Raw genomic sequence first — 13,486 nt, forward strand, 5'->3', positions numbered from 1 at the left:
AGGGCCTGGGACCCCAGTATCACAGTGAGAACAGAGCTCCACTGCATACCAGGGCCTGGAGCCCCAGTATTTGCTACCACAGCAGAGCTCCATCATGTATCAGGGCCTGGGACCCCAATATCACAGTGAGAACAGAGCTCCACTGCATACCAGGGCCTGGAGCCCCAGTATTTGCTACCACAGCAGAGCTCCATCATGTATCAGGGCCTGGGACCCCAGTATCACAGTGAGAACAGAGCTCCACCGCATACCAGGGCCTGGAGCCCCAGTATTTACTACCACAGCAGAGCTCCATCATGTATCAGGGCCTGGGACCCCAGTATCACAGTGACAACAGAGCTCCACCGCATACCAGGGCCTGGAGCCCCAGTATTTACTACCACAGCAGAGCCCCACACAGAACCAGGGCAGCTACTGCAGTGCTTAAGTTGCGACCCTCTATTGACCTCTCTCTCCGTTAGTCCAGTAAGGGACACACTGAGACGTGAAATGCAGTGTGCCTGTGACGAAACAGCAAGGGGGAGTCCAGTCATTGCGGGGGCCGTGGCGTGGCCTGGGCGCGGGCTCAGCACACAGCTCAGGGGCCGTCGGGCGTCTGGACAGATGCTTCCCTCTCTTAGGCGGTCTTCCACGAATGCGCGTCCCGAGTGCTGCTGGGAAGCCTGTGTCAGAGACGCCGTCTCCCTCCACGAGCGGTACTCACTGTTGACTGTGTTGACGTGCCCCTGGATTTCCGCTTGGGTCAGCAGTTCCTCGTACGCGTCTCTCTCCTCTTCTGCAACACGGCTGTTCTGCAGAACAAAATCCTCACTGACTCCTGGGATTAGCAAAATGCGTCTGAAGCGCAGGGCTCAATGCAAACTCCAACAGTACAAGAGCTGGCGCAACAGGCACCTGAGCCGTGCCTGCTGTGTGCGGGGAACCGGGGTACAGGTGCCTGCGAGGCTGCACAGGGGAGCAACGGGCCCGGGGCCTCCCAAAGGGGCTGGCTTCCTAACCTGGAAGGCATGGGGCTGACATGGGGCAGCCCGGTGGCAAGTTGAGGTTTAAACACTGCGATGTGACCCTGCCTGTCTGCCCGACACGCCACCTTCCCAGGATGCACCTGTCTCAGCCAAGACCCCGCCTTGTCAGTGTAGCTGATGAAGGGCCACCCCTGCCTCTTGGACAGGACTGGGAGCAGGGGGGAGGGCTCTTTTCACCACAAGCCGCGCTCAGAGGCAGTGCCCTCATTTCCCCCTTGGCGGGCAGCCCAGCGGCCCACTCACCATGCGTGTTCCCTTTGTGCCGTGGCCCACACTCCCGTGTGAACGTGTGCTTACTCTTACTGCTAACGTAATCCTGTTCCTACAGGACACACCACTGGCCTCTGCTGAGAATTTCAACCTCTGTGAGACAAGCAGCTGGCTTGCAAATGAGGCCGCCACCTGGCGCTGTCGATGCCTCGTACATGGAAGACAGCGGAACACTGGCCATTTAATTTGATTCAGTGTGATAAAATCAAGAACACAAGTAACGAAAATCCACAGCAACACTGAACAGATTTTATAGGAGGATTAAAAAAAGACCATCCATAATAGATGACAATTGAGAAAGGCCTGGAGGAAGGCTGAGGCAAGGTGAGGGAACAGGATGGACACAACAGGGCTTGGTCACACGGTGGAAGGCTGGCACGCTGGGCGACAACACAGCCTGGGTGCCCAGGGCTTGCCAGAGAGACAGGGAGCCCCGTGGGGGCCTGGAGGCCTTCGCAGGCCATGTTCAGGACCTGCTTGATCCAACAGGCTCCAGAGAGTCCAGGACGTATCTAGTGGGCTGGGGCCGGAGCTGTAAAGGCTAATTCTGCCCCATGAGCCTCCAGGAGGGGCCGGCTCAGAGGACAGCAGGGGCAGAGAGGAGTGAGGGAGGGGCTAGAAGAGCCCTCTGGGGAGGTCAGGAGGGAGATCAGAAGGGGGCGGTGGGTTCCCACCTGGCCGGAGAAGGCGGCAGTGCCCAGCCAGAGAGAGCCCAGAACCTTCAGATCACTGGTGCTCATCCCAAGGCAGGGGCAGGCAGGGGCGGGCGGGGTGGGCAGGCAAGGGGGCAGGCGCTCTGCAACAGGAAGGGGAGGAGGGTGACGGGACACTGAACAGCAGCCCTTCCAGACATCCCCACACGGCGCTATCAGCCCCGATGGCTCTCCCGGTGCCTTGTGACCACCGGGTCTGATGCTGGGGCCCGCCCTGGGCGGTCTGCAGCTGCCACACCCCACTGCTGGGTGGGGGGCTGGCTTACTGCAGGACCACCAGCCCTCCCAGTTGTGAGAAGGCAATGTGGGGCCCTGCAGAGCACGGGGCTGCCTCCACCCCTGCACACACCTCAGGAGAGGGACCAGAGCCGCACCCCTGCAGGACACCTGAGTAACCACACCGAGCCCAGAGGCCCCGGCCCCTGCACAGCCGCACCCACGGCTGTACCCACCCCTCGCGGCTAAGCACCTTCAGCCTGGCCGTGTCCTCCTTCTTCTTTTTGGCTTCCCACAGTTCTCTCTGGTAGCCCTCCGCGAGGCCGTCGTCCACCGCGCTCAGGACCGCGTTGGGGTTTTGTAGTGTCACAATGGTCTGCTCCGCGATGCCCTTCTCGACGGCCTCGTTGATGGCTATGACCGCGGCATGCACTGCAGAGGACGGAGACGGAGATGGGCACCGGCAGGAAGCTGGCAGGCGCGCTGGCGCCGCACGGGCGTCCCTCCTTGGCGTCCAGTGACCGTGCCAACAACAGAGCCATCGACTGTCACAGAGCACCCGACGACTGCCCCACCACCCAGCTGTCTTTGGTCCAAACTCAGTGTCTGCTGCCTTTGCCTGGTTCATTTACTCGTCCTGAATGGCAGAAGCAAACCACATACTGAGTCACCCACCGGGGCCCAGGGTGGCCTGGTCCCTGCCCCATGGCTGGGTGGCACCATGCCAGTTCCAAGAGACGCCAGCAACTTAGCTGCAACCCCAGGAGACTCTGCACGTGGCCAGACAGCACAGGAGCGCTCTGTAGAACAGAGGTTCTGAGACGCCCGAGTTCCCGCCGCACAGGAGACGGCCACAGCCAACTGCCAGGCCATGGTGTGACAGCCTGAAGGGGACAGCCATGCCCAGGGTGCTAAGGCCTCCTCCAAACATTCACAACACCAGGACCAAGGAAGGAAGAGGGGCAGGGCAGACTCACAGGCAGCTTCGTCCACCGACAGCTCGCTGGCTAGGATGCCGCCGATCTTGCTGAAGGCCGGCATCTGTATCCCGTATTTCTCCAGTTCTTTTCTCATGTTACTGATTTCCTCCTCTACAAAACAAAGACCCCACAAGAGACAGTCAACGACGGCCAGGGCCAGAGATGGAGGCAGAGCGAGCGTGTCCCCGTCTGGGGGAGTCAGCCCTGGAAGGTGGGGGCAGCTGGCACTTCTCCCTGCACAGATGGCAGGGAGGGGACCAGGGTGAGGACAGACCAGGAGGGGAAGGCGGGTTACCCTTGTCCATAGAGCAGAGGAAGGGCAATCAGTAACATAAGATTTTTGGAAAAAAGGCACTGGCACTTTTTAGACAAGACTGCAGAGTCGTGAGGGACAGTACCTGTGAAGTCCACCTTGCCCAGCAGGTCCTGGATCTGGGGGGCTATTCCTAGTTTGAACAGATACAAACTGAAAGAGAAAATGCAGAGCGATCAGAAACCACAGGTGAGACATCCTACGCCTCCCGAGGGCTTCGCCCTTCTCAGCTGAGAAAGGCCCGAGAGAGCCTGAGCCTGCTCGGCGTAGAGATAAGGACGCTGTGTCCCGGGGTGGGGTGGGGCAGTGAGCAGCACCACAGCGCCAGGGCCAGTGCCCGCCTCACCCCTGGCAGAGCAGGCGCGACACACAGCAGACAGCAGGTGACACCGGCAATTGCCAGGTCCTCGGTATTCCCCAGAGGGTTCTTGTTTGACGAAAATACAGCTTGGATTGCCCGGGAGCTTTCAACCCTCCTCAAAGTATCACAATACGCCCGGTGTCCATGGCGAGGCTGTGCTGGGTGCAATGACGATAAACTATGACACGCACACACTACCATGTGGAAGATGCCCAGGGACAGGTTCAGCCACACACCCCAGGTCCCAGCCGTGGCTGACCAGGGGCCTTGAGGGCTAGTGTCCCGGTCCCTCCAAAGCTACAGCTCTGTCCTCCCAGCTTAGTCACCAAGCCAGAGTCTCCGTTCCTCTCCAGCCCCAGGATTAATTCAGGCAACCAACTAAAATGCTCTGTGCTTTTCTTATCAGTTCTGATAGGTTTGTAATTCACGACCTTAAAATACACATGGGAAAATGGAGAACGAAGTGGATGGCTCGCAACATCTCCGTATTTATCACAGCAGATGCCGAAGCAAGAGCTTCAGTGGAAATAAAACAGAAAACATCACTGACACACAGTAAAGAAGTGGACATCGAGCCTTCTGAATTGTGTAAAACAAACTGTTAAAGTATATGACTAAGGGGCCAATGTTGCGATGTGGCAGGCTGGCCCACAGCCTGCGCCAACATCCTATGTGGGCCATAGGCAGTTGGTGGCTCAGCTGCTCCGCTTCTGATCCAGCTCCCTGCTGGTGGCCTGGAAAAGCAGGGGAAGACAGCCCACGTGCTTGGGCCACATGGGAGACTTTCCCAGATGAAGGTTCTGGCTCCTGGCTTTGGCCTGCACCAGTTGGACAGCAAAGCAGCAGATGAGGTTCTCTCTCTCTTTCCCCACCTCTCTCTGTAACTCTGCCTTTCAAATAAATAAATCTTTATTAAAAAATAACTAAGTGTAAGTAACCTGCACTGAAATTTACTTTCTTTGATCATAATTTCTGTAAAAAACAATTTCTTAGAAAACTAACACGTGATCAAAATTAAAAATCAGAGATTCACAGTTTAAAAAATTACAAGGGGGCCGTTGTTGAGGTACAGGGGGCTGCACCACCACTTGAGACGCTTGTTCCCTGTGTGAGAGAGCCGGATCGAGCCCCAGGCTTCCGATCCAGCCCCTGCTAATGCGCCTGGGATGCAGCAGATGATGGCTGGTGCTTCAGCCCCGTCCCCGCCGTGGGAGACCTGGATGGGGCTCCTGGCTCCTGGCTCCAGTCTGGCCCAGCCCTGGCTGTTGCTGACATCTGGGGAGTGAACCAGCAGATGGAAGATCTCTCACTCTGCCTTTCAAATAATCTTTTCAAAAAATCATAGTTAAAGACTAACTATCTTTCTATAAATATTTCCAATGTGAGAGTGCTGTTTCTGGATTATCTGTTCAATAAACTTACACACCACACAGGACAATGAATTTCCTGTGCTTTACTCCAGCAATTCCTGGGCATTTATGTGGTCACGGATTTCTGACTGCGGCAAACGGTGCTTCCGCAAGCTGACTTACCTGTCTTGAAATAGGCACACATTCCTCATTTGTTGCAATAAATCCGTAAAACCAAAACTGCCGGACTGACCAGGTATGGGCACACAGAATATGCTCCCCACAAGAGGCTGCGCGCACCCACTGTTGGTGGGAGGGGCTCAAGAGAGGCCCCTCTGCGTGCCAGTCGGAGCGTCTGAGCCCTCTGCGCCTGTTCTCCGGGAACCTGGGCTGTGGCCCTGAGCAGGGCTGCCATGGAGGATCGCAACCCTACAGAGCAGGTGGCATCTTCCCAGAAGGCACCTTACGTCTTCCTGTGCTCAGGGGCCCTAGCAGGGGCCTGAGGTCAAGCCAGGCAGGCCGAGACCCACCAAAGCGTTCCACTCCTCGGCACCCATGGCTTCCACATGGCTGTGAGGACACCTGCGTGGTGTTGCGAAGGCTCCGCCTGCCAGGCCACAGCCGGCACTGTCCTGCCAGCACATTGACATGAGAAGGGACACAGCAGGTGTGTGCATCCGGGCGCTGAGCTGACCCAAGAGGCCCTGCCAGGCCAGGCCCAGTCTGCCCAGAGAACAGAGTGAACGCCTGTTTCCCCAGCCCTGATAACCACGGCGCAGCACCGACGAAGCTACCCCAGGACGACAGCCACGGGAAGTCGTCCAATTCTGCATTTCCTGCTGTCAGCTGTGGGGGGAGCATCTTCCCTGCACATGTCTGCCATTATCTCTCCCAGGAATAGTAATGAATTCTTGAATTTTAAAGATGGGGGGGGGTGTTACCTTTTTCTCATTTTTCCCCTTCTCCTTTAAAACCAAAGGACAACCAATTTTTTTCCACAAACGGTAATTTTCAGTCCTACATTTCATCCTGATATTCAATCCTACAGGGGAGACACAGTAGACTGGGGCTGTTCTCCCATGTGAAGCACACACACATCTTCACGTCCAAAGCTGGACAGACAGGACGCCTGCCTCGGCTCGAGGGCCAGGGACGCAGTCATCACCATGGACGCCACGGCCTCGGAGGACTTCGTCATGGAGGGCTGGCGCCGGACACGTCGTCACCAACAACCCTGCTCGCAAAGACGCTGGGCTGACACCTCCAAGACGCCGTCCACTCGCTGCCACGCCGGGAGGCTGCCCAGGTAGGAGAAACCTCCCCTCACCTGGAACGAAGACCTTGCTCGCTTCGCCCAGCACAAAATCAAACGGAGCTGACAGACGGGGTGAAGCGGCGAGGGGCAGCGGGCACAGGGCGCGCTGTCATTCACAAACCATCAGGATGTATCACGTGACTTCTCCCATGGAACCTGACCCATGTTTTCTCCCTCCCTTTCCACAAACTCAAGGACACACCTGAGCTAATTTACACAGAAACCTGCTTTTAAAATTCCTAGAAAGGAATTTTGAGACCGTGACAGTAACACCTAAGCACAGTCACATCCGTAAGTCTCCTAACCCATTTTGTATCTGCATTACTTCACGTGCTTTTTAACGTGTATTGTCTGCGTGTAGACATATAAAACCTGCTCAAGCGGAATTTTTGACAACTACACGTATTTATGCAGCTTCCACACACACGTGTGATGCCATGAAGAGGGCGGTCCTGCTGCCGCTGTTCTGTGTCAGGTCTCCCACCGGCCCCACCCACCCACTGACTCACCGCTCATGGAAGACCTGTAACACAGCCATGCTTCTCTCTTCCGTGCAGGCCCTAAACAAACGTGTTTGCTGAGGCTGCCAAAAAACACAGGTTTGCTGGCAACATGGACTAAGATGTTGATACATTAATTTCCACCTCCGGTAATGAATAATCAGGCTGCTGTTTCCAATGACACCTTCTACTTCGCCTGTGCGTACCGTAATGTTAATGTAAATTCCACAGCAGGCAAACGCCATGGTTTAACTAAACGTTACCACAAGGGGGTGCTGAGAAGCCAGCTTTTTGGAAGGCAGAGTGTTTCTTCACATGTAAAGAACAAGAAAACGATGAAGAGCCTTCCCACTCATTGTAAAGGAGATTCATTGTAAGCTGTCTTGGGTCAGGGAGAATCCCATTTACTACAAAGTTAAAATCTTTAATAATAGTTCATAAACATTTGGTGTTGATTTTCTACATCTTTCGTTGCCGATGCTGAAGTCTGAACTCAGCCGTGTGGGAGGTGCTGCCCAGCGAATGTCTGTGGGACACTCTGTCGATCCGGGGACCCCAGGTCAGACAGAATGGGCAGCAGGAAGTGCTCCTTCCCCAGCATTAAAATCCACAGGAAGCCACCCGGCAGCTGGTGTGTACAGAAACTGAGCCCTGATCTTAAAGAGGGCAGGCTGTGCAACGTAAAACTCGGCTCCACAGAGCTCCTGAGCACCGGCCCACTAACCCGGCACTGCCTGCCGCCCACGCAGAGGGCTGAGGGCTTCCCCAGGAAACTGCGGTGGGACCATCGCTCCCCGTCCAGGAAAGCACTGGCACACAGGCAGCAGACCAACAGGTACTGCACACCTGCGCGTGTGCTCAGCGCAACGCCCAGAGGGGCTGGCCAGGGGGAGCGGGAGGCCCCATGGGCCCCTGTGTTCCTATTTACACATGTGATACTGGCTAAAGGCCAGGAAGCAAGCAAGAAGGCTCAACAATTGTTAGGGTTTTTCCTGAAACTCTGAGGGTGTCCTATGAAAGGTACCATAGTAACGAAATGCACACCTAACAAGGAGATGTCTTTGTGCCACTAATACGTGGGCTGGGTGTTTGTCAAGCAAAGCCTGGTGGCAGACCACAGACCACAGACCACGGCCAGGAAGCAGAGGCCCTGGCCCCCGGCCCGCAGCATCTGACTCACAGTAAGTCAGCCTCCTGTGGCCTTGCAGCTCTGGGCCTGGAGGCCACGCTGGGCCTGCTCTGCCCTGCTGCCCCAGGAGGCAGGAAGCGCTCCCTGCAGAAGCGGCGCAGGAGGTACAGGTGTGTGTGTGTGCATGTGTGTGCATGTGTGTGTGCATGCGTCTGTGCGTGTGTGCATGTGTCTGTGCGTGTGTGTGTGTGTGTTACTGGGTGGGTGAAGCACAGCCTCTGCTGCCCCACAGCCCGGCCCTGGACCCAGCTCTGCGGCCCCGGCAGCCTCTCCGTGCTCCGGTTTAAAACTAAGAGCAGTGCCCACTGCACACGTGTGGCACAAGGAGTAGGAGTCCACCTGCCGAGCACTGATCAGTGCCAGGCACAGAGTTAAGAGGGCCACAGGCTCAGCCCGTCCTTATCACCACTACTGTCCTTTGTCCAACAAATGTGTCCTGTGCACACACCCGACCACCCCCAACAGGGGGCTCCCCACTGTTCCCCCTGCACCAAGAACTGCCCAGCACGCCCCTCGTGGCCTGCACGGCACTGCTCGTGTCTACGGAGCCTAACCATTTGACCATTTTCCCTCCCCAGGCTCCCATGATGCTGCCAACAGCACAGAAGTCCAGGGCTCCCTCCCCACTCCTCAAACTGCAAAGGAGTCCCAAGACGGCCCATCAGGGGCGATCAGAACCGCTAACCCTCCCCAAAGAATGAGCAGTAAGAGCTCCAGAGACCTGCAGTTGGCACGTCAGGTGCCTGTACTGTGCGGAGACGTGGCACAGCCTCAGCAGAGGGTCCAGCGGCACACGAAGCTACAACACAGTGCAGGCGCAAGGAGCGGAGAGGAGAGGAAGTGAGCAGGGAGTGACGGGCAAGACTGGGGAGGCGGCAGCCGCCTCATCCTATCCTCAGACACCCCTCCTGGAACCGGGGTCTGGGCCTGCAGCCTGTGTCCAGGCCGAGCAACGTCTGTGTCAGCACAGGCACGTCCCACAGCCCGCAGTCAGCTGGGGTGTGGGTTCTACAGGAAGACATGGGAAGGCACGCACTACGGCCTGAAGGATGGCTTCAAAGGCAGACCCCTGCTGTGGGTGAGCTGGGGAGGGGCCTCTGGCCATGGAGCAGCTGGCCAACCAGAGCTGGGTCAGCCCCAAACGTGCACCATTTTGCCATCGACAGCTGGGACACGGGGGGACCTGCAGCAGGGCAGCCACCCCGACGCTGAGGGGGGATCCTGATGCCTGGTAGATCTCCGGGCTGCTGGGTTAGAGTGCTGCGAACTGCACCGTCAAGGACCGTGCACAGCAGGAGAAGCAGAGCCCAGCTCCCCAATGTCGAACCAGGAAACCCCGCATAAACAGATGACGTCGCAAGACTCCTCAGAGGGCTGGACTCCACGTCTCCAGCAGGAACGGTCAGGACTGGACTGGACCTCCTGCTCTGGCCACAGGAAGGGCACCCCAAGGACATCAGGGACAGCGCTATAGGGACAGAGAGGGTCCCTGCTGATCCAACGGGCCAAGCTGGCTCACCAGAACCAGGCTGGATCTGCCCAGGGCTGCAAGCTCAAATCAGCCATCGAGGGAACAGAGTCTGAGGGCAGGCAGCTGCCACACAGACACGCAACGGCACGTGCGTCCTGATTCGCTTTGATTTTTGAAAAGGGAGTGTTATTGAAACAGGGGTAGCTGGTCTGTCCTCCGACAGTGTACACAGTGCAGATGTGTCTGCTTTGGCTCTGTGTAGTCTGCAGGAGTGGATGGAGACCAGGAATTCTGAGCAAGCCAACCATTCCAGCACACAGCCAGGGTCTCCAGTGAAACAAGGGCTGAGGACGGGGAGGGACGGAGCGGCCAGGTGGAGGGCGTCCAGCTCTGCTGGCCACACTCCATCAGGCACAGGGAGGCCCCGAGCCGGAGGCTGAGGGGCAAACCAGGCACGAGGCCAGAGAGCACTGGGTAGAGTCGGCCTCTCATGTCTGGGAGAAACCTGCCGAGAGCCCCGAGTTGCAAGGAAGCGTGGACCTGGCCCGCACAGCCTTTAATACTGTGGCCAGGGCAGGCCAGCAGTCACCACGAGCGGACGGCTGTGGGGCGAGGCAGACACCTGCTCGTGGGGCGGGGCTGGGGACAGCGGCCGAGTGTGGCAGCGCAGGGTGTCCTGAGCCTAAGTGAAACCCACCTGAGAGGCACTCAGCTTCAGATGACCATGAAAAAGGTCTTGCTGACGTAAGAACGCGCAGCCCAGTGCGCGGAAGCCGGGGCTGACGCCGGTGGGACAAGAGCCCTGCCAGAGCCACCTGCAGCTGGGAGCAGGCAGCAGGACCGGGCCGGGCTGGGCTGGGAGCAAGCACAGTGACTGAGCCCGCATGGGGTGAAGTAGACGCCCCGGTGCCGCGGCCTAAGGCAGGGCTGTGTGCCAGCGGGAGTCCCGCACCCGCGCCTGGGCGTCTGCCAACGCAGGCCTAGAAGGCATGGTGCCAACACTGCACACCCGCGTGCAGCAGCCCTGTCAGGCGAGAGGCGCTGCCTTCAGGCCACGGGGCTGCTGAAGCCACTGTCACCATCAAGGCCGGCACACCGGTGAGCGCCTCAGCGTGCGGGAGGACACCCGTGACCGCCTCAGAGCGGGGACACCCTCAGAGGGCAGCACGCACCTGCCACTGGAGCCGCTTCCTCACGGGATCCCCTCACCGTGGGGACACTCGTGACCGCCTCAGCGCGCGAACACTCGTGACTGCCTCAGAATGGGGACACTCGCAGAGGGGAGCCCGCGCCTGCTGTGGGACCCACTTCCTCACAGGATCCCCTCAGCACGCGCCTGCCGCGGGACCCACTTCCTCACAGGATCCCCTCAGCGCGGACACCTGCCGCGGGACCCACTTCCTCACAGGATCCCCTCAGCGCGGACCTCTGCCGCGGGACCCACTTCCTCACAGGATCCCCTCAGCGCGGACGCCTGCCGCGGGACCCACTTCCTCACAGGATCCCCTCAGCGCGGACGCCTGCCGCGGGACCCACTTCCTCACAGGATCCCCTCAGCGCGGACACCTGCCGCGGGACCCACTTCCTCACAGGATCCCCTCAGCGCGGACCTCTGCCGCGGGACCCACTTCCTCACAGGATCCCCTCAGCGCGGACCTCTGCCGCGGGACCCACTTCCTCACAGGATCCCCTCAGCACGCGCCTGCCGCGGGACCCACTTCCTCACAGCACCGCGGACTCGGACGCGGACGCGGACGCAGACCGCGCGAGCACGCAGGCCGCAGCCCGGGCACGCACGACCCCAGCGCGGACACCACATGACCCAGCGCGGACACCACGTTTCCGTGGCAAACGTGCCGCCAGCGATCACTGCGCCACCGCAGGCCGGACGGGGTCCGCCCCCAGTGCTGGGACGGCGGAGCATCACCGCGGGCGGCCTCCGTGCCGGGAGGGACCGCCACGGCCACCGCCACGGCCACGGTCACCGCGCAAGGCCCTCTCGGGGCGCGGCAGCCGCATGGCTCTGCGGAAGGGAGCCCCGCAGCCTCCCGGTGCGGACCGAGAGGAAGGAGGCATCCTCCGACAGCAGCCCCCAGCGCCATGTCTGGAACCCTCTTCCTGCCGCCTACCGCCACCGTCCCTGCGTCGGTGCCGCAACACGTAACCTGTGCGCCCGGAGAACACGGATGTTGTCCACAATCAACTTAAAACCGCTCCCGACAGCGAACCTGGAGCACCCTCTGTGCGTCTTCCCTCAGATGTCTACGGAGCCGAAGGTCCAAAGAGACCGCCCTTCAACCGGACCTTCTAGTGCCTGGTAAGAACTAAACCTGGCGATAACTGACCAAGGCAGACAGCAGCCGCAGTGACCGTGAACCTGCTCCCTTGACGCAGCCGCCGGAGCTCCCGAGCCAACAGCACGGAGACAGGTGACACGGCCTCACAGCACGAACTCCCTCCTCATCTCACTAGAACACCCTTCATTCGTTCTCTGCTCCTGTGCTGCATTAGAGTTTTCGAGAAATCAAGACTATTTTTCAGGTGTAAGGGCTGTTTTTACCGCACAGCGATCTGAATTGTGCAACAGCAAGTTCAAAACCGCTGACTCGAAGGAGAATCTTTGACGTGGCTCGGAGCTGAAATGGCAGCTCCCGCAGGTCCACGCCCGAGACCCGGCGCCTCTGCCCACCTCAGCGCGTGTATGCAGTAGATCATCCTCGGGATGTTCTTCCGGTCGTAGACATCTGTGGTCTCTGGGTAAAATATCTGGAAGACAAGGACGCAAGCGTGTCTTAGGACTTGCTGCATCTCCACCCAGCCCAGCCTGCTGTGTCCTTGCCACCCTGGGAGTGTGGAAATGCAGAGCAACTCTGTCGCCCCCTTGTGGACGCAGACCAGTGGCAGCGGGGAATGGCTGGGATGAAGACACAGCGGGCTCCCTGGAGTGAGGTGTCCAGTCACCGCCCCACTGTCCAGAGGCCCCGCAGGTCTCTCTTTTCCAGCCCTTTCACACATGGCTATGCGGTGCTGTGAACAAGGGTGCAGGCAGTGCACACACACACATACACACACACAGGCATGGCTTTTTTTCTACTGAAATACATTCTTACTGATTAAAATCTGAAACCTACATAAGCAAGCAGGCAAATCACTTGTAACCATGTTTCCCTGTACCGATTAATTAGCACATAGCTATTTTTTTCTGTGTACCTCTGACCTTTCTGTGGATGAAACACTGACCAGAGCTTGACTGTGCTCAAGCCCTCTGGTACCCTGTAAGAGCGTGATGTCCAGTGGGCGTCCAGGATCCTCTCAGTTTTGAGCCCCTGCTGTTCCCCGACTTCCCGTGTCCTGAGCCACTGCAGTCAATGTCCCTGTATTTCTCAGCACCCGACTCCTTCTCCTGGGGGAATGGTCTAATGTGGGCTAGCCAGACTGAAGGTCTGAACCTCCAGGTGTTAAACACACATCCGCGCTGTTCTTCCTAAGCATGAAACTAAACAGATTTCAGAGCAAGGTGCCAAATTTCCAGGCTGTTGCGCACAAAAATGAGTCATTAGGCTCGAAGCTTCCAACAGGAGCTTAAGCATATTGGCATGACCTGCCTTCAATAAATACTTTGTAAAACCTGACATCAACACCCACGTGAAACCATGTGCCGTTTGGAAGCACGTGATGCTCGAAGGCCACTTCCCACTGGACTTGGAAGGGCAGACAGAGGGAGGAAGTGAGACTCCTCCGCCGGGCAGTGGTCGTGGCAGAGCACCGGGACAAGCACCTGCAG

At 58.4% G+C, this 13,486-nt stretch overlaps 1 protein-coding gene across 1 annotated transcript in view; it reads right to left on the reverse strand.

The window, feature by feature from the left end:
• The window catches only part of IQGAP2 (IQ motif containing GTPase activating protein 2), a 214,306-nt gene that overhangs the window by 120,551 nt on the left and 80,269 nt on the right, over positions 1-13,486 (reverse strand). Inside the window, exons 5-9 of the mRNA XM_062212560.1 lie at positions 12,392-12,468; positions 3,603-3,670; positions 3,202-3,315; positions 2,478-2,656; positions 704-791 (exon numbers count right to left, since the gene is read on the reverse strand). Coding sequence (XP_062068544.1) covers positions 704-791; positions 2,478-2,656; positions 3,202-3,315; positions 3,603-3,670; positions 12,392-12,468 — 526 coding nt within the window. The remainder of the gene's footprint in view (positions 1-703; positions 792-2,477; positions 2,657-3,201; positions 3,316-3,602; positions 3,671-12,391; positions 12,469-13,486) is intronic.

This window comes from Lepus europaeus, chromosome 15 (assembly GCF_033115175.1).
Source record: "Lepus europaeus isolate LE1 chromosome 15, mLepTim1.pri, whole genome shotgun sequence".
NCBI lineage: Eukaryota > Metazoa > Chordata > Mammalia > Lagomorpha > Leporidae > Lepus > Lepus europaeus.